This window comes from Hirundo rustica, chromosome 12 (genome assembly GCF_015227805.2).
Source record: "Hirundo rustica isolate bHirRus1 chromosome 12, bHirRus1.pri.v3, whole genome shotgun sequence".
NCBI classification, from domain to species: Eukaryota; Metazoa; Chordata; class Aves; order Passeriformes; family Hirundinidae; genus Hirundo; species Hirundo rustica.
Window position 1 is genome coordinate 2,013,109 of NC_053461.1, and position 26,678 is coordinate 2,039,786.

General features: G+C 38.7%; 1 protein-coding gene across 1 annotated transcript in view; it reads left to right on the forward strand.

Annotated features, from left to right (window-relative positions):
• The first annotated feature begins 833 nt into the window (after window positions 1-833).
• Window positions 834-26,678, forward strand: part of ERC2 (ELKS/RAB6-interacting/CAST family member 2) — a 425,106-nt gene continuing 399,261 nt past the window's right edge. The window contains exons 1-3 of the mRNA XM_058422224.1: window positions 834-992; window positions 5,362-5,479; window positions 18,064-18,858. Coding sequence (XP_058278207.1) covers window positions 18,202-18,858 — 657 coding nt within the window. The 5' untranslated portion in view covers window positions 834-992; window positions 5,362-5,479; window positions 18,064-18,201. The remainder of the gene's footprint in view (window positions 993-5,361; window positions 5,480-18,063; window positions 18,859-26,678) is intronic.

Below are 26,678 nucleotides of genomic sequence, written 5' to 3' on the forward strand. Positions count from 1 at the left end.
CAGTGAAGATTATGGGATATGTGACAACTCTCTGGTTACTGAAATGTAGGATTCCTTGTCTAGCCATAGGTTGTACATGAATCAAAAACTACATTAATAAAGATAGAAATCTAACATTCTTGTGTTCTCTACATTGTGATGGTTTTTTTTTTTTTTTTTTTTATAGTGCCACGAAAGTTTTGGATGAACAACAAAAGCAGGGAAAGTGTTTTCTTCTTCGAGGCTCTGGAGCTTTGTAGTGAAGAAGACTTCAAGATTAAGACAACCTGAACCTTTGTGTCATATATTTGCTTACTGCGGAATTTGTGGAGGCTTTTTCATGTTTACATTCACGGGAGTATTAGTATATGTGTAAAAGCACCTATAAAACCACATTGTAAATTATTTAAATTACTATGTGGAATAAATAAATCCAACCGGATTCCCCATAAATGTACTTTGTGTGGTCCTGTGAAGTATTATAAATGTGTTACCCTCTCGGAACAGTCTAGAAATTGTGTCCAGCGTGTCTGTAGAGAGTAACAGGTGGAAGCCCATCACGTCACCCTGTTATAAACGCAGCAGGCGTGTGAAGCTCACACCTGCTGTGCAGTGTCAGTTATTAGCTGATAACCCACCTTGGTGGGAGCAGGGGCTGCCAGCCCCGGCCAGGTGTTTTGTATTCCCTGTTATTCAGCTGGACAAGCAGCTCGGGGGCTCTGTTCCTGCCCCAGCCCTCCCCCCAGGTGGATGTGATTGAGGCAATCAGAGCTCAGCTGTTGGAGGTTGGAGGAGGTTGTAGGGCCAGTAAAAGCTTCCCTCACTAACTAACCGCCCCACAGTTCTGCTGGGGAAGGGTGAGGGGCTGGGGGTAAGCGGTTCTACAATCCTGCTGTTTGTACCCCCCAGATTTGCTGTAGGGGTTGAGACCCTAAGCAGGGAAGGAGATGTGTTTTCTGGAACTGGAGGAGAGCCTCAGCTGCCTTCAGGGGAAATACCTCATGCTGACACTTGTAAGTAAAGCTTCAGTATCTGGATTTACTTTTCAGGAGTGAGGTTGCCATTCAAAAGCTTGTTTTTTTACTGAAAAGTCGGTTTGACTTTAGCTCTGATGCGTTTAAAAAAACCCCAAACCAGAATGTAAGAGTTTATTAGTCAGTGCTCATTTAGCAGCATTTCTATATAACAGTCACTGTATATATTTATGTGTACAATAGTGGTATCAGTAATACTGTGTTTTCACCCAGGAGAATAAAGGGCCATTCATAAATTTTTAAATGTTAAACTTAATTCACAATGTTTAAGGTATATTTGCTACCTACTGTTTGAACTTTCTGGAGTTTGAATTATCTTAAGAAATATTTTTAATGTGTTGTAGAGTTAGTGCAAAAGCCTATTAATAGCCCTGTTTTGAGATGGGGAAGCTGGAAAACTTCTGTGAGATGGGTGTTTTTGCTGTTAAATTATTTTAGTATTTTTGATATATTTGTAACTACGGTATTAACAGCATCTGCCAGAGTAGCTGTATTTCTAGCCAGAATAGGCTGTGCAGTATGTAATAAACAGCTAAATTATGTAATTGCAAAAGATACGTTTTCCTTGTTTGTTTTTTGCATTTTAATATATTATAATGAATTCCTCAATGGCCTCTTGTGTGTTCGGGTATATTCAAGCAACACTTTTCCATCCTTTGGAAAGCATGGGGGTCATGTAATTATATAATAATGTAATGTAATAAAAACATTAATAATAAATAAGTTATACTAATAACTTTTTAAATCACGGTGCTATGTCTGGGGTGATGTGACTTGAGGAAAGCAAAACCAGAATCTTAATGGGTAGTGGAAATTATTTTGTAATTCACTGTGACAGATATTTGTCGGTGAATATATGAACTGATAAAGATGAAAGAACAGCCTGTAAGTTAATGACTGGTGAATATACTCCCTCTGTGGACTAGACTGATAGGGCCTCATTCTGAAATCAACAGGAATTTGAGTTTTATTTCAATTGTGTTGTTTGTTTGGAGCTTTTTGTTTCTCTTGGGTCAAGTGCTTACTTGAAATCTGATCACCATGTCATGGTAAAGGCAACATTTTTTTTTAGTTGTGTAACCTCCAGTGTAAATCGAGTCGCACTAGGGAAGCACAGAGGAACAGAGCGGAGCCAGGTTCAATGACTGAAGCTGAAATACATTTTCCTGGGGATTTAAAGCACACACCTGTAGTTGCTTGCTAGGAATTATGCAGTAAGGACCAAACTTCTATTTGTATTTCTGTTTTTAAAGAAATTAAGCACTAAATAACAACTATCTTAACCAAAATATGAAAGAGAGCTAGCTGCTACTAAAGTCTTAGTACCACAGGTGGGAAGCGAAGAAAGAATTGGGAAGGATGGAGGGGGGTGTACAGGAATTGAAGGCAGTAAGTAACATTATACATTATGCTGTTTTGAATTTTTTATACTTAGAATAAGTAAACAGAATGGTTGTAATAAGTACTTTTCTGTTTCCAAAATCAGTATAGCATAGATGGAGGAAAATAAGACCCTTGAAAATTGATATTTCATATTGAGTGACTTGGTTAGGGCCTTAATTTGGGCTAATTGAAATTAAAAAAATAAAGCACCATTAATTTTAGTGGGGTTTCTACAGCTCCTGATGTGAAAGCAGAAGGAGCTGTGAAGACCCTGCATTTTTAAGGTAGAAAGCAAATAAACTGAAGTCTGCTAGCCAAAAAGCTATTTGAACATAGAAACAGTTGACAAGTGCAACATAGCATCACATGGCACTTTATGATATAAATAACGGGTTTAATTTCTTCAACAGACTGCTTTCCTCTAACAGTTGGCTGAAAAGATAGGTCTAGTAGTTAATGGGAACCTCTTACAATAAACAAAAGAAAAAAAGTGGTAGTTTACTCATAGGCTCTTTTTGTGCCTAACGGCGCCCACCTGCTTCATGGTACCAAGGACAGCGCAGATGGCCCTGTGATTAGGCTGAAATGAGAACCTTCATCAGCTGCAGAGAAGTCAGCCTTAAGGACACAATTGTTACTATCCTGCCCTTTGGGTTTGGATTCTAGCATTGCCTTGAACTTAAGGAATGAATATTATTGAAGGGTTTGGATTATATGACCCTGAGGTTCTCTGCATGCATGCTGTTTCTGCTAATACAGTAAGCAGATTAGCTGTAGAATTCTGTTTACTTTTTCCCCCCTTCTCTTGAACTGCATATTTTCTTAACAAGTCTCTTTGAGTACAATTTGGCTATATATATATTTTTTTTCCCCCACAAAGCTCTCCAATGGTTCTGTATGTGGTGGGTATATTCAGTTCTTTGGTGCTGGTCATGCTGACAGTCCCCTGCAGAGGGTCTGCTGCTCTGAGATGGGCTGTGATGAACTCTGCTATAAAGTTTATTGAATAATAGCAAGCTTAATTCATTGTAGTATTGTTGCAGCTTTATGGCTTTATGGCAATTCTGTCTTCCCACAGTGATTATTGCTTGGAAAGAAGATTCTTAGGCTGACAGAGGCTGGTCCTCTGTCAGGGTGCTTCTGGCTTTTGCTGGCTATCACAAAGGCCTCAGTCTTTGCCAGTGAATGAGTCACAAAAAAGATAAGGCAGAACCTGATGTTCCTTGGACAGGAATGGTGTGACATGTTTAAAGAACTGTCAGCAGCTGACACCACTTAGAACAAAAGTACTGTCACCATCAACGGTACTGAGACAGAATTGCATTTAGCCATGTTGTGTCAGGTCAGTTTCACATTGAATCCAAATTAAAGGCTAAGCTGAAAATGGACACTTCTTGTGCCCTGAAGCATTCCGTGTGGTGACCCACGTTTGGTAGTGCTTATCCGTTTTCTTACAGATGCGGACTTGGGAACTTTTGGGGAATACTTTGTTTGCTTTTCGGGTCAAGTGAAATTGTTTGTATACAAAACCGTGCCCCATCTTGTCAATTTCCCCAGGAGTGGTTTTTCTCTTCCTGTAAATTTCATGGTTTTGAAACTATTTCAAAAGAAATGTCTTCAAATAAGTACGTGGGTTCCAAATTTTTTTTGAATTTTGCATTTTAATCGTGGTTATTCCATTACTTTGAACTCAGAAAAAGAATTTGCCCTCTATTGTGGCTATATATAGGTGGGTACTGTAAGAGTGTGTCCCTTTCTTGGGGAAATACAAGGCTGCTATGCTCTGGCTAGGAATGGCATTCTAGCATCTCCAAATAAATACCTGTGACAGCCAAGTATTTCAACGGGCTTTGTACAATGCAGATATAGCAATAAAGGGATTATGCTAGTTTTAAATGTGATTGGTTGAAATCAATTTGATTTGACATAGTTTTTAACAGTAATTCCATAGAAGTTGTTCTTCTCAGTGTTTAATAGTGGCCTTTATAGGCGCATATGCGGGCAAGAGAGAAATAAAATAGAGATTATATTAAGGCTACTTAATGTAATCTCAGATCTGAAGTGGTTCTTAAAGTCAATGTGGCTGCAATGAGATCAAGAGAAGACACATAAAATATGTTTGTGAAATTTTGTGTAGGGTAGGTCTAAAGTGCATTGAAGCTAAAGACCGAAGGTGATCACGTATAATTATATACAGAGTGATTAAACTAGAAATAAAAAAAAAATTGAGGGAAAAATAGAAGAGGAACAAACCCGCTGTTCTTAGGATGAGAAGCCAGTGGTGTTTACAGAAGTTTCTCTCACTCCCCTTAATAAAAAACAATAAAATCTCAGGAATAATTTTTAATGCAGTTTGCAGTTTTGTCACAAAAAAAGGCTTTCAGACTTTGCATAGTAGCTGCTCTATGTGTGGTTTTTGTTTTCCTCCCTGCATATGTCTTTTGAAAAAAATACCAATAAATATGGACGTCATCTTAACTTCTTTTACACTTAACCCAAAGCACAGATTCAGATTTTTTTCCCCCCCTGTTTCTATAAATGCATGATAGAGCAATGGATTTTTAGACATCGCATACTGAAACACCTGCCTTTGGCGAAGAGGGGCGAGAGAGCAGTTTAGCCTCTGCGGTTTTGCGCAGACACAGGTGTATTTTTAGGCTGCTCCACAACGCGTAGCGCACTCTCTGCGCGGGGACTGGGACCCGCGGGCCGGCGGGGAACGGCCAGAGGCAGAGGCTCGCAGGAATCGCGGGCTGCGGTGCGTGTGCGGCTGCTGCTGCCGCCCCCGGCGGCTCCGAGCCGCGCCGCTGGAGCCCCGGCTCCTCGGGAATGCTGGGAATGTTGAGTCAGGGACCGGCAACCCGGGCGGCCGGGCTCGCAGCTGACTGAGGGAGCCTCGCCGAGGGGCAGGGGCGCACGAGCATCCCCCGACTGCAGCGGGTTTCTTCTCCTCGCCCCCTCGCAGGTATCCAGCGGCTCCGGCCGTGCCTGCCGCCTCTTTCCTCCGCGCGAATGGGATGCCGGCTAAACGTGATGTTGTAAAATCCGCGTGAGGACGAAAGGCAGATGCACTGATTTGAAAGGTGAGAAGCTTAAACAAGAATATGGCTGGAATACGTGACTGTGAATTTACTGCGATTAAGGAAATGCCGTGTATCGCTTTTTACAACTGTCTGGTAGCTGAATCTGGTGATGAATTTGCAGAATAGGTTTTTTATATTGCTTTGGAAATACATTATAACAAATGGGACCAAGTGCACATCTTATTCTGGTAACCGAGTGCCTCTCCCTATAGAATCGTCAACCAGAAATCTCGCTTGCAATTTCTATTGAAAGCAGCCAGAGGACACTATTTTTTTTTTCCTCCTTTTTGTGCGTAATGTTTAAAAATGTTATTATTGTTAAAGTTTTTTAGAATAGATTTGATGAGCTTTGGAAATTCTTAGCTTTATACCTAAATAATGGATAATGTTTGGTGTTTTAAAAACCATGTCAAGAAAAAGGTGAGAGATTTGTTTCCTCCTTGTGTCTGGCAAATGGAAACAGATACTAACAGGATATTATTTTTCACTTATATAATTCATGAATACTGACTGGGCTCCCTTATTTATGATGCTTGTTTTAATTTTATTTTTAAAGAAAAAAATCATTTTAGGCTGGATAAGCGATGGACGTGATGCATGTGATGAAATCCACGCCTATGTTCACCAAGGATACATACATATTTTTCTGGGAGCACTACAGTAGTAATTTAATGGAGAAGGATTTTTTTTTTTTTTTTTTTTTTTTTTTTAGTGTGTAATTGATTTCTAGGCGGCTACCTGCTAAGCCTTGTGATGGATGGATGGGAATCTACTCCCTTAGCGGCGAATTTCTCTTTCCCTGGTGATGGACACACCGGCCGACCACTGGCATTGGCAGATACGAGCTCGTTGCACACGAGCGTGGCCAATAAGTGCAGCCAAGGGGAGGGCAAACCCCACTTGCCAGGGTTAGTTTTCTGGTCGGCTTTCTTAAATCAGTGGTTTCACTTAGCTATTGTCCGTTCGAGATTTGTTTTTATTTCCATCCTCGTGCCCCCAGCCCCACACGCGTGTCCAGGGCGGCCGCCTCGAACGCGGCCCCTTGCTGGCAGCCGCGCCGGGCGCAGGCCCCGCTCCGGCTCCCCCTCCTCGGAGGGCGGGGAAGGGAGGGAGGTTCCCCTGCATCGAGGTCTCTTCGTCCCTGGCACTTGGTTTCCCTGTGGCCGAGCAGAGAACGGAGCTGATCCCCCATGTCAGCCCCGCCGCCCTGCCCTGAGGGGAGATGCTGGAGATGCGCTGCTGTGCTCTCCTCCCTTTTTCCCTCTCTCCCGGGAATTGCGGAGCTCCACAGCCTGGACTGGGGGCGCGGGGAGAGCTCTTCTGCGGCCCTTTCCCAGCCCCGGTCGGGGGGAAACATCGGGCATTGTCCTCCCCACCTCCCTGCTGGGCAGCGGGGGCTGAGGGAGCGCGGCCGCCTCCCCGGCCCGGCTCCGCAGGCGGCTGTGTCAGGGCTCCGCGTCTCCACAGGGACCCCGGGCCAATCCCTCCGACGGGGGCAGTGCCCTGGACTCTCCCCGTGGAAGGGCCGGGGATGGCGGCTCAGGTGGAGGAAACACCTCCACAGCTCAGGTGGAGGAAACACCAGCCATCAAAACCCCACCAGCAGCAAAGCAGGCGAAGCCCCCTCAGCCCCAGTCCCCTCACGAGCAGTGCGTTCCCCGAATAGGAGGAGGAGAAGGGCCCTTATTTAAAAGGCTCTTTTTTTCTGCACACGCGGAGTCTGTAATGGTATATACACTTCCCTTAAGGAATCAATTTCTGTGGGGAAAAGCTTTCTTAGTTTCTTGATGGAAAAAAACTTCAAGCCCAAACCTTGGCTTCGTGGGTGACTGTGTTAAAGGGCTGTGTGTGTGAAAGCGATCTCCTCGGTGCCTTAAAGGAAGCATTTTTACGACTGTTATTTTTGTTTGAAAGCTCTGTGTAAAATGGCTTTCAGAAGCATCAAGGTGTGAGTTAGCATTTTCACTTTTCCTAGAGGAATCTGGGCGGAAGGAGATGTTTTCTATCCCGTGAATGAAGGGACCATAATTTCTTCTTCCAGAGGCTTATTGAGGTAAGGGCAGCCCCTGGAGTTTATGGCTGTCCGGTTTAGGTTGAAATTACACGTTTGAACGATGAGAAACCCCATGCTGTGTTTTATGAGCACATCTGGGGTGGAGTAGATCTTCCAGTTAAGAACTGAGAAATTTCTTTTTTATTGTTTGGGTGCTCTTGTGGTTTGCTAGCATTTGGAGGAGACCCATCTTGCCACCTCTTACCCTGTGTGGATTTTCAACTCCTCTAATGTACTGGTAGTCAAATTCTGGTGGCTGGTGGTGTGGGACTCGCTGTCCATGCCAGTCCCTCCTGCTATTCCCTGCCTGCTCTGAAGGCTGTAGAAAGGTGTGGGCCGTATTCTTAGCAGCCAAACACCAAAAGGACAGATCCGACCATTTTAGAATGTCAAATATGGGATACGTAAGAGAATTATCTACTCAGCATGTGTGTTCTTGTATAAGCATGCTCAAGGTGATATTTTTTCCTTTTGCTTTAGAAAGATGGTTGTTACTGACCTTTGAAGGATGACTAAGAAAAAAGAGTGGGTTGTTCACCCCTCAAAGAGGGTGTGGCAACCAGCCTGTGTATCACTTCCGAAGACAACATATGTTCCCCCACCTGTATCTTTTAGGGTGTTTATTATATTTTTATCCACTATGATGCATTTGTTATCCTTTTAATTTGCTTTTTAATGCCTGGGATATATATGTATGGAGGATCTTAGATCCACCTAGGAAATACTACTCTGATGCTGATTTTTTTTATTTTATTTTTTTTTTAAATTATTATATGACCCCTCTTATCTGTGATATATTTGTTTGGTTTAGGATTGTGTTAAAATATTTTTGTGATTTAAATCTTAGTTTTTGAATAGTCTCATATGTACTTAGCAATGATGAGCTTGCCTCAATTTATTTATATTTTGCAACACTAACATTAGCTTATATTTTCTACTAAATCCTGGCAAAAGGTAAGAGCTATTTGACAGTAAAATGACTTTAGTTTCTTTTTGAGGGTCATAGTCGAAGCTGAATCCTGAAAATTAACTGTGTATTGCTGCTTCTCCTGAGTGATACTTTCACATTAAGAAAATACAAAGGCATGTAAGCAGAAACATCAGTTAAATGTTTTTCTGGAGCATTTTGGTTTTACTCACTTTTTAAAGATGCAAAGTATTTTATAGAAAGAAATAATCTTTTACTGTCTTTCTGAAATCAAGTGCTGCCTGTATGTAAGATATAAACAAACCCTCAACCTGTTTTCTTGGAAAGCAGCAATTGACCAGTCCTGGAGGTCCAAGGAGGGTTCTAAGCGTGGCTATCCGATGTTCTATGAGAAAATGTAGGTGTCCGATGAATTAGCGTTGTGGAATTTAAATTTAGTTGTTGCTTTCTTGGCGGTTGATTTCAGGGTTTTTTATGATTTATTTAGTGATAGTGGCTTTTAGATTCCCAGCATTGGAATATCTTAAATAGCCAGGCTTTGTTTTGAAGTAATGGCAACAATTAGGAACCACATCTCCTTTCAGCGACAGTCTGTCAGGTGCTGGGGTCTGCTGAAGGAGAGAGGAGGAGCAAAGATGTTTTAGCACTTCTCTGGTTAAGGTTCCATTACAGCTACACCATTTCTGTTCACAGAAACTTGGAATTCCTTCATGATATTAGAAATTTAGACTTTGCAATGGACAGTGTTGTCCCTTTACTGTAAAATGAGAATAATGACTGAGATATGTAGCATTGGAATTTCTGTGCTTTTAGGAAAGCAGAAGGCATGTATCTAAGAATCTGCGGTGTATGTCAGTTTCAAGTTGTGATTAGATGTGTCTTTAAGGTTTGGGATTTTTAGCAAAACTAGAGCTTTTCTGTGAAATTTCAAGATTAGTTTTTTTTGAAAGACAATACATGCTTTCTAGATAATCTTAAAAACTCATTCTAAGACAGTCTTGCATTCACTGGAAGTGTGTCAGACTAGTTACTGTGGCTTCCTTAATGGCCAATGTACTTTATTTGGTTAAAACACCCCACTTTCAGCAAAGACTCTTTGATTTTTTTTTTTTAAATAATTCCCACTGTTTGTCCTGCTCGTTATCCTATTCCTCTAACTGAAGTCACAGTGCGGAGGTAGAATCTAGCAGCTAAATTCTACAAGAATTGAGAGATTTTCAAAGAGATTTTAATACCAAAATATATCTCATTATGTGAGAAATGTCATGGGACACTGCCTGGAGTAAAAGGATTACTGAAAGGGGTGCTGTGGTTTCAGGAAGTACTGTGGAGCTGGGCTGGGAAGCCACTAGAGAAAGCATTGTCTATAGATTGCTTAGTCGAATATAATGTGCAAATTATTCTGACAGAAGTGAAAGGAACATAACAAAAATCTCTGCTGTTTCTGGATTTAGTCCAAAAGTGCATTTTGCACAGAGCATTGGTGCTGTGTGGGGCAGTTTCCCTCCAGGTGAGTAACTTAGATCACTTAGGATGCTGACTAATGGGATGTAATCTTCTCCATACATTGAGAGGTTTACAGAACACATCTTGGTTGCTTCGTTCCAATTCCTCATGGAGGTTTAACAAGTCTGTAGTTGTGGTTATGCTGTTTGGTATGTTTGGATTTTTTCATGGCAAGACTTGGAGGCCATAGCACTTGAATTTTCAGGAACTGATTTTTCTTTGTCAAATATGATTTGAGTCCTGGTAGAAATTTTGCTGATGCCCCTTCAGTTTTTGGTGTTGTAATCTAAACACTTTTCGTGGTCAGTAAAATTAATTTACTGGTAATCTGCTTACCTATGTATATTTCATTATCTGTTGGCACATGCAGTGTCTGAATTATTTAATTTATAAAACTGCACAGGTCAGTGTTATTTCTGTGATGGTGAGGCTTTTGACTTTAACAGTTTCCTGAAGTCCATTCTTTTCCGCAAAACATATTGCTGAAATACAGTTCTTACCACTTATGTTCTTTGAACAATTCAGATTAGTGGACAAACATGACCTGGTAAATAAAGCACAGTTCTTTTCGTGGATCTATGTCCAATAAAAGTGGAAGAAATGGGTACTCTCAGGGGCTTCTCTGGAAGACAATTTGCTGTGTAAAGCAAGTTTATTTTTGATGGCGGCGTCTTGGCAGTTGTGTTGTACCTCAGCTTTCATTTATAGACCTCATTTGAAATCTGCTCAGACCATTTGCTTTTCCTTAAGGAAAGAGTTACAATAACATCTGTCATCAACTTTAAATGTTAAGTCAGATGCCTGTGAGGACTTATAAACTGCATTTGTGAACTGGTGTGATTGTGCTTAGCTGGGTGTGAGCCCAAAGGGGGCAGATTGGGTTGTTGAAATCACATGCCAGCCACCAAGTGCTCGGGGAACTCTTCAACTCTTTTGGGAATAAATAAATAAATAAAAAGGCAGTTCCTGAAGTGCAATGTCTTCTAATGGTTCCAGGATGCTGATTCTATGAAGAATTGAAAGCTAATCTGCTAAATCACTTGCACTGCTTACAGAGCCTGTAAGTTCCTTGGACAGCTTTGATCTGATGTGGCTGAAGCGCAGCCAGTTTTTCTTTGGCATGGTACTGAAATGTGCGTGCTCTTGTATCTGAGCAAAGAGAACAGAGGAGAGATGTTCTAGAGACTTTTAAATTGTGATGGTTTCAAAGCTGAATGCACAAACATGCTTCTTTTGCAGTTTGAGTAGGCATATTGCTATTCTAGAATCAAATAAGTGTAGATGCAGAATGGATATTTAGGCTTGCTAAATAAATACTTCAGTATTTAAGTATGTTAGGAAATTGCTGGAGGCTGCTCAGGTAGCCTTAATAGCTGACTATGGCTATTTTGTTGCCTTTTTAATAAGAACGGAAGATTTGTAGCAAAAAAGAAAAACATAACATTTTGCAAATGTGTAAACACGTGTTTAGTAACATTTATGAGAGTAGCCTTAGTGAATTTAATTGAAAGTACTCCATTGTGTGGGAGTATCTCTGTTGGTTTCTAAAACATTGGGTTATAAATGCATCTTAAAATTAAAAGTATGACCTAATTGCATATGATAATATTTTAAGCATACTTAATGTGAAAATAGACAAATTTACAGGTCTAATATGAACGCAGTCAATTTCCTTTTACACTATTTTCAGGTCGTAGGTTATTTTACTAAAATGAATGTAGTATTCAATATGCATTTAATATATATATTGCCAGCTGAATGAGCCTTTTTTTTTTTCCAAAGCATTTGTATAAATGCTGACAGTATAGGAATGACAGAACAAGTCTGGTCTTCCAGATTTTTTCCTAGAAAACTTTTAGGTTTTCTTAAATCATGCTTGTTTTTAAGCTCAGCCTTCTCCAAGGTCTCTGTCTATAACTGTGTTTTGGTAAATTATGTAGTCATTCAAGTTAGGTAAGTGCTGACAAAAGCAAAGCATAACTGTTAATAACGAGACATAACTTTCAAGTACTCCTGAAGAATGTTGCATACTTTTATATTTTAATATTATTCCCCAAAGAAAAAAATCAAGGGTTTTTTTTTTTAATAGTTACTAAATGAAAAGTACTATTTGGCTGGTATGCCATGTGCCTTGGAATAATCCTCCACAAAATACCGGAGTTTGTAAATGCAGGCTTGCATTGATAAATGAGACTTCTTATTGAGAAGGGAATAAAAGGCAAGTGATTAACGATTACAGGACGGAAGGCATAATGCATAGGATGCTGAACTTAGCACACAAGACACTGCTATATCTACAAGGACTGAAATGTCAGGAAATATTTCTCTGGAAAACCAAAAGCTTGCCAGGTCTTTAGAAATATCTGTGCATCCTAGGAAGATCATTCTTGTGTGGGGAAGCTGAGAGCTGAAAAACTGAAGAGGGACAAGCAGTGCTTTGGAATTTGTGTTCCTATCCCTTGTTGCTTGTGGCTCACATCATCCACCCTCCCACCCATCAATAAAAAATAGAATCCCAATGGTAAGAGTTGCAGAGAGCAGATGGGCAGCAAAACAATGACACAGTGAGTGTGGGAGCTTCAGGCGGTTAAAGCTGAGGTGTTTTACCCTGCACCTCTGCAACTTTTCATAATGCTGTTGCTGCTTGTGCTTTGTACTTTCAACAAGGGGTAACACTAAACATCCCTGCTTCTGTGGAGTGACAGTTAAATCAGAAGGGGCTGGATAGTGAGAAATGCTTAGCATAGGCAGGTAACTTGTACGGACTGTACGTGGTAGTGTTTGCCCAGATCTGGCAGATAGGCTGCCCTATAACTTTTTATAAAGATCCAGTGTGTTCTCTGGCATAACAATTAAAATTAGATGTGATGGTTGTGCCTTTGCTTGGCTATAGAAGCTTTTTTTTTTTTTTTAATGTTCTATTTTCAGGCCTTTAATATTTTACACACCATCAGAAAAATAAAATGAAACAAATTTGAAATTTCTCACCTCCCTTAAGCATCTTAGAAACCCCAGGACGATTTGTCACAAGCAGGATTGCAGGAATGGAAGACTTTAATGGAAGTGTTAGAGATAAAATGTTAGGAACTGTAGTTTGAGCAGCAAAGAGACCTAACTTAAAAGTTAGTAAGTAAAGGAGGTGTCAGCTGGTGGAGTTTAAATACTGCTTATATTATTTAAAGCCTATTTCTAACTATTATGATGTTTTAAACAATTACAATGTCTCAAATATTGTAATAAGGAGTAAAATGCTTTGAAAGAAATGCAGATCGCTTGAGCACTGGGCTTGTTTCAAACCTATGAAACTTGTGTGAAAGAGTTAAAAAAGGTATTGTTGACCCTTCACTTAAGTACATTTGAGAGTAATATAATTGACAATCCTGATAATGGTGTCAGAACTGCTTGCTTGTCGAGATTTTTAATAAGGCATTTTGAGCAAATATTTCAATCGGCAGAGTTGTCTGATTGCACGACAAGTATTCATTGCTGTCACTGCACCTTGACAGCATTGGGATGCCTGACAACTTTATTTTCTGTATATATCATTATTCTGTATATGGCATATTGAGCAGCCACTCCTACTTTTGCCTTAATATTTTCTTCTGAAAGTGAAGAAAGTATGAAAGAGAAATGAAAGGCAGGCCTGGTGAACTGTTCCTATGAGGTGATAAATGCCAGTTTTTCCATTTAGTACTGATGGCAGTTCAGGGGCATGAGTAGCTGACAAGATTATCAAACAGGCTTTGGAGCTAACTTTATTTACAACTACATATGTGCAATTTCTACAACAAGCTACAAGAGAGGGGCTAAACTAACATCTGTAAAAAGAAATGTATTGTGTGGACTGTAGTAAAACTTAAATTTACATTAGAAATGCAGATTCAGGACACTGTAAGGAACCTAAATGAAAATGCTGTTCTTGAAGTAGTCATATACACTTTGTTTTTCAGACTTGGAAGGAATAGTTGAGTAGCAAAAAGAAATGGATTATTTTCTTTTTTGGATTAAAAAAAGTAGGGGAGAAGAAGTAACTGGGTCAGCCTGGTACATATAAAAAGAGAGTACTTCATCCTTTAATTGGAAACAATGCTGGTCTTGTACTAATGCCATATGAAGAGTGCTGTATTTATATTTTTTATTTTTAGTAAAAGACATTCCAGGCTGCTCACTCAGATTAATGAAGAAGGGAAGGGTACTTTACAACAAATTTGGGTTCTCTACATCCAGTTTGTATTACCTTGCTTTTTTTTTTTTTACATCAGCACAGATAATAAACATGTGCAGAAAAGAATATTCTCTTCTGTGAGTCTGTACTGTGCCACTATGAAAGCAGTTAAAAACCTAGGTGTAAATCAAAAGAAAATGCCAAAAACATTTGACTCTTAGTCACTACTTTTAATACACACATGCTCCTGGTTATCTGTGTACAGAGATGTTTTTGTTGTGATAAGAGTATTTAAAAGATGTTATCAAAATCAAGAAATCAGTACTGTTTGCTAGGACATCTTTTTATGGAATAGATATTTTTCTGTTAATCTCCTTCCTTTTGTGATACCTCAAAGTGTAGTCCTGGCAGAGAAAATAGCAGCATTGTGTTCTACATCGCCTCTTTTCTTCATATTTTGCTTCTTTTGGTTTATATGTGGGGAGCTGTATAGTACTAAACAGTTTTAGACAGTTTGGAATTGGATTGATAATTTCTGCACTTAACTGTCACCATATATAGTTTGGGGAGGTTAACTCTAAAGATATTTTCTTAAAGCTTTTGGTACTTTTACATATATTTGAGCTCTTGGCTCAGTGTTAATATTGGCAAGTAGTCGTGCAAAGCTATTAAGTATTTGGCTGATACCCAAACTTCCTGCTGACTAGGTGATTCAGGCCACAGGAGGGTACACTAAAAGCCTAAATAATCCCTCAGCATGTAAGAGTGTGTAACCAGCGAAAATCAGAACTTATTGGGGTACTGTGTATAGTATTTCAAGGAAACTTTGTAGTTATGTTAAATGTAGAAGTAAGGATTTGGAGGCGAAGCTGAGTGAGATTTTCTGGTAGCATCATATTAGAATCCTATGCTCCAGGTTTCTGTAAAAACAGAAAGCGAAGGGACAAGATGAGTTGTCAGGCTTCAGCCACGTGGGTAGTGTCAACCCATGATGTTGCTGTCTGCAGAGTGCAGGTGATCAGGTGGGGGCAGGAATATGAAAAATAAGGCAAGCTGAAGTTGGAACAGGCATCAGGAGGGACTTTGGCCTGAATGGCATCAGGTTTGCTGCGGTTTTCAAGGCTGATGAGAATGTGTCTAGTGCCTGTGCTCCTGCCCCCGGCTGAGAATGCATGCTTAATTTTCTGGATCCATATAAAATACAGCTTTGTTTGCAATGCAGAATAATAAACTCATGATTATAATGGTTAATTTTATATTATGTACATTTAAGACATTTCTTTAAAGTAAGAAAATATTGAGCCAAGCAGGTGGGCATCTGGTTTTTTTGTTTTTTTTTTTCCCTAGTACTAAGCTGATTTGGATTTTAAAACTCGACTCTTATAGGAAAATGCGTATAGCAGGTTGACAGTCTGTCCCTACCAGACTGAACAAAGCTGGGTGATTTTTTTTTTTTTTTCTCAGAGAAGGTTTTATGAGGATATGACCTTTCTGACTTCTTTGTCCTAGCTACTGCAACACCTGCAGCTTGGGTAAAGAATTATTACTTGAGAGTATTAGTATTCCTTCCTCCCTGTCCAATTAAAATAGCAATATAAATAAGTTTATCTTTCAAAATAGAGTTGTCTATCTATACCTGTCCACTCTAAGTTCAACAAGAATGGCTCTGTCAGCTGGTTCTGTGGGAAGATGGGATCTCTCCTCTCTCTTTTTCTCTAGGGCAGTAGGCAATTGTTGATGTCCTGAGGCAGATATTGCTTCTTCATGTCTCCAATTCCTGCTTTGTTGAGACACACAGTAAATCTTCTTGAAGCTAGGAAGGCTCCATGTATGAGCAGAAAATGATGTAGGTGCTTTTCTCCCCTCCTTTCATAAAGCAATGAGGTATGGCTTCTGCTGTGTCTGAAGCCATAAAGGAAGGCTCCAGTTTTATCGTTGAAAAAGCATATTTTCATGTGCTTGCCTCTTTCTGAGGTGTTTGTGGAAAAGTCAGTCTGTATAATTCAGGCTGTAGAAAGTAACAAACTGCAAATGAAAATGGAGAAACTCTAAGAAATTTTTTAAGTTCCGGTTTTCAGCTTTTAGTCTGTGAGCTGTTCTTAGTAGCCCATTAAAGTAAGAAAATCAAGTGTATCATCAGTGTTTACAATACAAGATGTCTCTGTTTTGATTAGAATACTTCTAGGGTGAATATAAAAGAAATTGAAAATGCTATGGAAATGATAACACTTTGGTTGGTGGTGTTTTACTTCTCTTTTTGTGTTGCTTTCAGAATTTTCACAGGCTTATGGAAGTTATAAAGTTCAATTAGAATATTATTAAAGAAGTTCAGTGGGAAGTTATCCTCCCTTTGGATAAGGAATGAGGATCCTTTTTCTCAGTAGAGCTCAGTAAGCACTGGAATGCTAAGCAAGATAGAACTGTTCTCTGATATAAGAACTTCCAGAACTTCACACAAGTTGAGAAAAGAAAGACCACAACTAATAAGCTCTAAAAGGCAAAACAAGTACCTAAAAGTGTGTCAGAGGCATAAACAGAAGGCTAAGTAAGTTAAGTAACTCTAAGCAAGGAACATAAATTACTGATTTATCAGAACGTACAATGAAAATGATGGATGTGATATAAGATGCAATATTCTCTGGTTCTGAGGATCAACAAATTTTTACCAAACCCTGACAGGACACATAACTGACACCAAGAATGGTTTCAGGCATCAGCACTTCATCGTTCTCCAGTACAACCTTTTATACCCTTCTCACATGCATAACATGTGTGTGCCCTTTTACTCTTTTGTGAGTGTCAATACACCTCAGCCTGCTGTGCTCCTTTTCCTTCAATTCTGTTCACCTGTCTTACACAGCTGTACTCTGTTAGAGATGAGGCTCTGTCTCAGCCCCATTCCTAATGCCCCAAAATCTATTCTCCTAGAAAACCCCACCACCTGGCCATGTATCATATCTGCTGTATCTAAAAGCATTTTATTGTGTCCAGTTTAAATTGACACTGGCAGTTCCTGCTAGCAGTATTGTTTGTTCACCAGATCAGAGTGTAGTGTTTTTTGTGGGGTGTTTTGTTTTGTTTCTGTTTTTGTACTGAGTGAGCAAGAGTGTGGGGTGAATTCCATCAATTTAGAAGATTTGTTGTTGCCTTTGTTCAGGATCTGCCAGGAGCCAGTGGAATGATCTTCAGCTCTGGTTTCATGGGAAGTTTGTCTTTAGAGGAGCTACAAAACTATTTCAGGCAACTAGAAAGATGCAAAGGACAGATTTCTCAGAGGGCTTGATGAGTTATTTGGCCAGAGGATGGCTGGCACTTGAGAACTGGGAAAAGCAGTTGCATTGCCTCAATCACCATGATGAGAATTGTTTTTTTATTGGTCATATGTGTTGAGATGGCAATAGAGCTGTACAAGTTCTCGTGGTATAACAAGCTGTGGGTCATCTCTTGAATGCTGCGTGACAGCTGAAAAGAGGGACAGATTTGGACAGTGATGTTAAAATGCCGAAACTTGAAAAAGTAAATCAACAAGATTCCTTTATATCCGTGTGCACTGGGAATGAATTCTGGAGGCTTTAAGAGAGCAGTTCTTCATGTCAACAATAAATATTTTTCTTGATATAAATTTTATATTGTCAGTCATTTAAGTCCATTAACATACCAGCTAAGGTATGTTATTGGTCCCGTGTTGTTCATTCTGACTTAGTTTAATAAGCTTTAGCTTGAGGTTTTCTAGCAAGAAATTAGGAGTTTTATTTTGATTGAAATTAATTTAAAAATGCATTTTTAACTAATCATCCAAAATATAAAATGTATAGTAGATTTTATTTTTGAAGTTATTACCGTGGGAAGTTGGTTTTTCTGATATATAGTGATTACTTGTAAGTTTATTTTCCAAAATGAAAGCTTAATTTTATAATTTTTTTTTTTTCCAGTCTGGTCTTTGGAGGAAAACCAGATTTTGCCTACTGGAAGAATGCATTGAAACTGCCAGTATTTCTAGCTGGAATTATAAATTTAATACTTTAGTGTTACTAGTTTCTTAGTAAATAGTACCTCAAAGTAGAAGAAAAATGTATGGAAGTGCAAGAACAATCAGTAACTTGGAAGGAAGTCCCTCCAGGTCTCCCCGCTTGCCAAGGTCCCCTCGCCTGGGTCACAGGCGAACCAGCAGCGGGGGAGGAGGAGGGACAGGGAAGACGTTATCCATGGAGAACATCCAGTCCCTTAACGCCGCCTATGCAACATCTGGACCAATGTACCTGAGTGACCACGAGGGTGTAGCTTCTACTACTTTCCCGAAGGGCACAATGACTCTTGGAAGGGCTACAAACCGAGCTGTGTATGGTGGCCGGGTCACGGCCATGGGGAGCAGCCCCAATATTGCTTCTGCTGGACTGTCGCATACGGATGTCCTTTCTTACACTGACCAGCACGGAGGGCTGACCACGTCCTCGCACCACCACCACCACCAGGTTCCTTCCATGCTGAGACAGGTTAGAGATAGCGCCGTGTTAGATCTGCAGGCTCAGCTTAAGGATCTACAGAGGGAGAATGACCTTCTCAGAAAAGAGCTAGACATTAAGGACAGCAAGCTGGGGTCCTCTATGAACAGCATCAAAACTTTCTGGAGTCCTGAGCTGAAGAAAGAGAGAGTACTGAGGAAAGAAGAAGCAGCCAGAATGTCAGTTCTTAAAGAACAGATGAGAGTTTCCCATGAAGAAAATCAGGTAAGTAATCATGTAAGTTTCTTTGAGTCGATTTACAACCAAGCACTCGATGTTTTGCTTTTTGTACTGTATCCAGTGCTGGTGCAAGTTTGGTATTTGCCACAAAAATTGTATGTCTTGGTATATCTGCTTCTGACTGCTGAACTGCAGGAGGAAAGCACACTAATAAGAATCCAAATGCAGGTTATAATTTCTTTCATGCAGCATCCCTTCACATCTTAGATGGAGAAAATAATTCTTGTTACCCTTTGTCTTATTTTTGAGACTTTCTCTAGGGATTTTTTTGCAACAACTGTTTAAGTGCAGTCTTGGCAACATTTCATGAATAGGTAAATGAGCCACTTTTGAAAAAGTATAAATAAACACCCAGAGGCATATTTTAAGCTGTACAGAGATTTAGCAGTTTTAAAGTTAAAAGAAGATAAATCCTCATATTCAGCTTTCTGTTCTTCTGCATTACAGAATGAAGTGAAAGTTTTCAGTAGCATTTCAGAGACCTGCATTGTGGAAAATTAGTATCTCGTAGATATGTATTTCTATATGTATCTTCTATTCATGATGTAATATTATTTTCTTGAAGTTATAAAAAGATTGAAATATTTTAATCTTAATGGATAAATCTGTAAAGTCAAACTTTGAGACTTTTCTATATCAAATACACAGCTATATATACAAAGCGATATGAAACAGCTGCACATAATAAATAATAAAAAAATTATTCTTCCTTTCTCCACACACTTTTTGGCTTCTGATCTTATTTTAAAGCTGCTCCTTTTTAGACCATCTGTTAACTTTCCCCAGACAAAAAACACAGTCCTCTGTTTCTCTCACTTCCCCGGATTCCAAATCAAAACTTCTTTCCTGACAGGCAGCAACAACTGAGATTTTTAATTTACTTCCAAGTTTGTGATCAATTAGAGCTTCTCATCAAAGTTTCCACCTTTTAGGTATATCATGAACCTACATGACCTGGCAAGTCTGTTGCCAGTTACCTCAGTGGGAAACTGACTAGGTTGTCATCAGTAATCCAGTCCAATGAATTAATTTATTACTTTCTTGTATAACTTTTGTATCCAGACTGATGGTAGTACTTGCTGATTATTTATTAATGCGCTAGGATGCTGCTAGAACCAAAAAGATGCATGGTGGACTTTCTGTTTTTCGAAACTTTGTTGGTTAGGTATTTTAATGGTGGTGCTTGGTGTCACCTGAGGAGGAGAAATATTTTAATACACTCTTGTGTATTTCTTATGGAAGTGCCACATTAATATCTTATACTGACACTTGGAATTTGAATCTGGTATTTGGAGGCTTTGTCACGCACCAGTGAGATTGTCTTTTGGGTTTTTCCCCTAAAAGCTAGTTTTCCTTATGTTGTGGGGAAGGTAAACTAGTAACTCAGTTATGAGTTCATTCATATCCTATCTTTTTGACAAATTATCTTCTTTTCTTGTGAGAGCAAACCTGACAAAAACAATGTATTTTGCCCTATGTGTATATTTGACATGAATCCTTACGCTATAATACAATAACACAAAGATTGGGTAGCTCAGTATTCCATTGCTAGCAGTGTCCAAGCATTGACAGAAGAGGCCAAGTATACAGTGCTCTCCCCAGAGAGTATTCCTTATGATCCAGCTGCTGTTTCTTTGTGCTTAATAACTCAGTGGACTTTAAATTCAGCCAGTTACTTTTGTGCCTGTTTAAAATGCCAGTGTCCCCAGGCTCTTACAGCCTCACATACCTGTGAGGAACCACTGCTTTTCATTTGGTTTTGCACTAGACCAGCTGCTTTTGCTAGGATTTCCTGTTCCTTGTACTGAAAGAAGCAATAAATAATTGATGTCTGGTGCCGGTCTCAGTGCTGCTTAGGACTTTACAGTGCCATCATCACATTCCTCCCTCAGCTCTTTTTCAGACAGGAAAATCTTACCATGTGTGGTAATTCCTTGTGAAACAGTAACATGATGTTTTTCAGATCTCTTATGTGTTTGGATTTTTTTTTTTTTTTTTTTTTTGAGGCTAGGAGACCAAAACATCTTATGTTTTTGATAAGGTGTAAAATGAGTTGTGTTGATGTTGTAGTGTTTGCCCTTTTATTCTGTATATCTCTCACAGGAATTCCCAACAATTAGTTTGTTCTTTCCTGTTTTGGATGCCTTTATTTTTGCTGCTACTGAGTACTAAGCTAATATCTTAATAGAAATATTTATCATAGCTGAAAAAACCTCACCATTAATTCTAACTAGTTTAGATCCCAGCTTGTTATGCTTAAGGGTAGGATTATTTTCACTGTGTGCCACTTTTATCTCCCCGAATTTCATCTGTCAGCCTCTGACTATTTGCTTAGTCTTATAAAATTCTTCTTTGCATTTGGTTTTTGTCTTTGCTGCCCTGAATAAACAAATACCACAAGGAAAAATAGTGATCTTACTGATCGCTCTGTTCTCTGGGTTACTCAGGAAGTGTCAGTCAGCAGAAAGCCCAGCCACAGGTTCCAGCAAAACTCCACAGGGACTTTGTTGGTTTTGGGAGTCAACCATGTGTTTCTGCTATTTCCTCTCTAGTAATCAAATATTTGTGAATAAAAGCACCCCTCCTCTTATGTCATTGCTGCTTACTTTTCTTTGGAAGCATTTGGAGAGGAACCTTTCTGAAGGAATGGCTTTGGAAGCCCAAGCTGGCTATCAGCTTGTCACTCTTATCCAGAGGGCTATTGATTCTTTCAAACAATTAATTTAAATTAGAATAATCAAAAAGCTGTAACTTTAAAGAACCAAGAAAGTGATGTGCTCTATCACATATGTCCTAAAAGTAGTCAGTCTGTCCTTGTGTGTTTGAGATTTACTGGCTTATAAAACTTTCTTAAAAACTGAGTTGTTTCATACTGAAACACTAAAAAGTGTTTTCGCATTGGTTGTCCATGATGAAAGTGACCCCGCCTGGATTCCTTTTCTAGCAAAATTTGGGAGTTCCCAGGAAATTGGGGAAGGGTAAATCTATCTGCCTGCTAAAAAAAAGGTGAAATGAGAGAATGAATGAAATATGTTTCATATTTTTATAGTAGTTTCTGAAAAAATATTGCAAGACCAAAGAATTATTTGGAAACTGTATTTTTAAAAATCATTAGCTATTTCTAAATATGGGAGGGGGATAAAAAAGGCACACCCAATATGGATTTGTCAAAAGTAATGTCAAAGAAATCTGTTTTTTTTTCTTGGATGACAGGAAAATACACCTTATACATAATGGAAAAACAGTAGCAACATATTGATGTTAACAAAATTTTACGTCTCAAAAGATTTCCCTTTAGGGAGCTGGTGGGAAGCATATGACAGGAAATTGCTACTTTATGGAGAACTACTTGATTGGAAGCCTATGTTGAAGTGTAATCATCAGTGATTCATGGTGAAATTGGAAAGATTTCCAGTAGGAACTGGTAGGGATCTGTCATGTGCTTGAGGTTTTCATCAGTGCCCTAAATGGATATGTGTTATGAGATGGATATGTGTTATGCATCCAGATAATGGCAGGATTGGAAAGGCTTAAAAACATCCTGGAAAGTAGGATTACAAATGAAAATAAATCTGCCAAATAAATGAATCATTTGAAATAGTAGGGTCTGTTTCAACAGGAAAATTGGTAAAATTAAACGTTTTGGAAGCAGAAAGAGATCCATGAGGAAGTTTATGGACAGTAACTTGGATGTTCCTGTTTTTCTCTTGAAAGTTGTTATATTTCTGAAAGTGTAGGCTTTCAGTACCTGTACTTTGATATCACAGCCCACATTTAGTTGTCTTTTGTTTTTCATATTCTTTGTGATATTTTCTTGCAGCATAACTGGAATTATCTTATATATGTGTTGATATACAGAGGGGCAGGAAGTACTCTACATGTTTTTAACTGTTTAAAGTGGTTCTTCATCTTGGAGTCATCCATTTGCAGTGTCTCAAACAGATTTTGCTTTTTTCCCCCTTAGATAGGTAGTTGTTCCCTCTAATCTGGCTCAAATAGAAGATTTTAATAATGTGTAATGTATAGAAAAGTTAGTGTAGAAGGTTTCAGTGGAGAACAGAAGGCCATGAGGTGGGAAGTGCTGGGAAGACAGAAGATATTATTCAGCAATATTAACTTGCAAGGTTGTTGCCTGTCAAGAGGGAAAACTAATTTATTGATTTGGATTGGCTGCTTTGAATATAATACATTATGTTTATGCTGCTTTTATGACATTGCAAAAACTGAATCACTAACATTTTTTTAAATGAATATTAAGCCCAGTTGCACAAAATAAATCCCTTTTACCTACTTAGAAATATCATTTAATGCTACATAATTAATATAGGATGGACACTGTGTGCAATGAACAGTGCCTCTTTTTCAGTCTGACATGGTTATATGTTCTAGGAAATAAATGGGCAAACATGATCCTTCTTTCCCTTACAGAAAACCAGGTAATTTTAATTGACTTGGTGTGTTATTTGAAAACATATTATGAATTTTGATCTTTGAAGTGTAGTTCCTATGCTGTTACTACAGGGATGTACTTCTGATTGAGATGGAGAGAGGGTAAAAAGGATAGTGAGCAGTTCCTCTGAGCCCACATAATGTTGAATACAAAATTTGCTTGAAATAGCCTCTCAGAATAACTTTTTTCTATCTGTAGCAATATGAATAACTGAGATGCTGCAATTAGCAGAATAGAGCTGATAAAATAATCAGTAGAGAAGGGAATGTGTATTCACGAATTCAGAACTGTGAGTAGCTACTCAGTTATTTCATGTGCTCTCCGTTTTCACTTTGATGCATGACAAATATCTAAACAGAGCAATAAAAGAAAATATACTAACAAATATTCTGAAAGGGTGTTTCCATTCTCTGTACTAATCAAACTATGTTCCTAATAAAACATTGATTAGGCTAAGGTATACACTATTAAAAAAATAATCTTTTTTCAATATTTTGTTTATGCCCCTTGAAGTTCTTGTGGATCCATTGTAGTGGCATATGCAGGTAGTTGCCAACACTTGGGTATTTAATGTGAGTTTATAGGTAATTATCACCTTCCTTAATGAGTCAAAGCAGGCAGTTGATTACCGATTGGAAAGGACTGTTCATTGTTTAATACCAGAAGAGGATTGTTTGGGGTATAAATACTTTTCAGCCCATCTTATTCTGTAAATGTGTGAAATAGCAGGGATTTTGAAGCTTATTGTGAATATTAATGAAGTGCATGGTTACACAACTCAAAGCTAGGAGCCTGAGGAATGGAAATGTTGTGCATGTGGTTTGCTATGCCACCTGAGGTACATTTTCATATTAATAATATTAAAAAAAAAAGAAATTAGCTGTATTTTTACTAAGTAAGTATCTTCAAGAAAAAATACTTCCAATGTCAAATTTTAATGTAGTACTTACAACCGGTGAAAGCTTCTTAAGGTCTTTTAGGATGATTCTGTAAAGCCAGTAGGTTCATCACATTCATTCACCTTGTTTTCTGTTTTTCACTGTACTGTTGTTTCCTGCTCTCTTCAGCTTTTTAAAAAAATATTTCTGTCTTGAGTTGTATGCGTACTTGTTGGTTTAAACTTTACTTTGCACGTTTCCATGTTTTCTTCATTTAAACTCATGTACGTTGATGGCAGTTTAGGTAAGTGCAAAATATTTCTTCCTTACTTTGTTTATTAAATGTGACAAAGTCCTTAAGCCTTTAACCACACAGAATAGATCAAACAGCCATTATCTGAATTGGAAAGAAGAGTGAAATCAATGTGATTTTTTTTTTTAATTATTATATTGAGAATAATAATGTCTGTGAAACGGGAAGAAGCCAAAATAGCAGGACCCTGCTGAGGAGGGTTGGTGTGTAGTTGGTGAGGATCAGTGAATAAGCTGTGCCAGAAAGGTGTCTGTTGCATTTTGTTGATAATGAGGAAAGGCTCCTGGCTCTGGTGGGGAGTAGAATTTTGATAAGGAGGGGGCCATGATACTACAGATAACCAAGGAGATTTTGAAGGAGTAAACCTGAAAATGCTTCAGGGTGAAAGAGGGAATGTAGTTCCTTTTAACCTTTTTTGTCCCCTCTGTCTCAAAAAGCTTGGTAAGTATTGAGCTGGAGAAAGGAATGATAGGAATGTGACTCTGTAACTGCAAGCTACTTGTTCAGTCTTGGCTGAAGCTTTTTGGTGCTGTTCTGGTTTAGGTAGTAGTCATATATATGTTAAAAAGTAGAAACTAGTAGTTTAAGCTGTATGAAAACTGAATCACGTGTTAGTGGTAAATTGGAAAGAACAGTAGTGATAAGTTATACCCTTTTGCGCATTTTTGAGGTGTAAAGAGATATGCGGAAAGTAATTTTTGATTTTATTCTGTTGTCCCCAGTATTTCAAAAAAGAAAAGGACCGTAAATTGTAGTCTTTAGAATGCACTCTGTGTAGCTGTCAACTGAAAGAATACTATTTTATTTAAAACATACTTTATTCATCATGTTGGAAACTAAAAATTATTGAATATTGCAAAATACCTACTTTAAATTCAGGATATAGATAATTCTCAACTACCCAGTGTCAAAGTGCTAGCATGAAATTTCATTTGCATCTTGAAGTCTTAGAATAAGTGTCAAGTAATGATTGTCAGTGAGTAATCCTCCTCATAAAGAATAAACAAGTGCAGTAATAATTTGAGAAAGTGTATTGGCTCCATACCAGAAAGATCATTACAGCTCCATTGGTTGGAACTGTGTGAAGCTCTGTGACTTGAAATTGTGAACTCACCAGCCTTGAACATAGGTGTCCTGGTTTAGGGCAAATTTGGGAGGAAACCTCCAAATGGGGTTTCTCTGGAAAGCAAATCCAAACGGCCCCTTCCCCCAGCTGGTCTGGGAAAAGAACTTCCTCAGAGAAAAGTGGAAAAAACTATTTATTTAATAAGCAAAGTGCCCACAAGCATAAAGAATGAGTAATGTGAAACAATAAACCCTGATGATCATCTTAAAACTGAAGTATCACAGGAGGACTCTTCTGAGGCTATAGGTTTATTACTTATCTTTGAAGATGATATTTCAGCTGGATTGAGTAATTTCATCCTGTTCATTAAACTTTCCTTGCAACTTTAGGTGGATACTGCATTCTCTGTTCCCCGCTCTGATGCACTTGGTTCTGTTGTTCAGCAGTGATTGTTGTGTTGCTGTGTGGGTAAAACCCTTTAATAGAAGCCAGGATTCTGACAGGGTCTTAGAAAACACCACTTCAGAAAAAAAATGTAGACCCAGCAGAATATTAGTTTGGACAAAACTACCTTTAAGTTACCCTTACTTTATGCTTTATGCTTGTAGCCTGCTTGAAGGTGTTCCTTCAGCACCTCCTGCTAAGCCACACTGGCTGCTTTTTACCCCCTCCTGGCTTAAATTAGGGAAGTCCAGCTTCAGTTCTATCCTAGTAGGTACTTTATGCGGTCAGAATGACTTAAGGAAGTTAGAAGAGAGATAATGGTATATAAACAGTTTTGAATTTTGTTAGAATTTGGCGGTATTGGATACATCACATTAATTGTAAATGGTTTCATAATGCAGGAATTTGTTTGGAATGCAGGTTTTACAAAACAGAAATTAAGTCTCCTGGAGATGTTAAACATTTAATCTCATTAATAATACAGTTTCTCACAGGTAATGTACATAATACATCAAACATTATCCTTGGTGAATTTCTTGCTGACTGATTGTGATGGAGCCAGTAGTTTATGGAGTATTTTTTTAAAGTATACTTTTTATTTCTCTGTTAGGTTCTCTAAGCTGGTTTCCTTCCTTGAGGTCTTAGACTTAATCA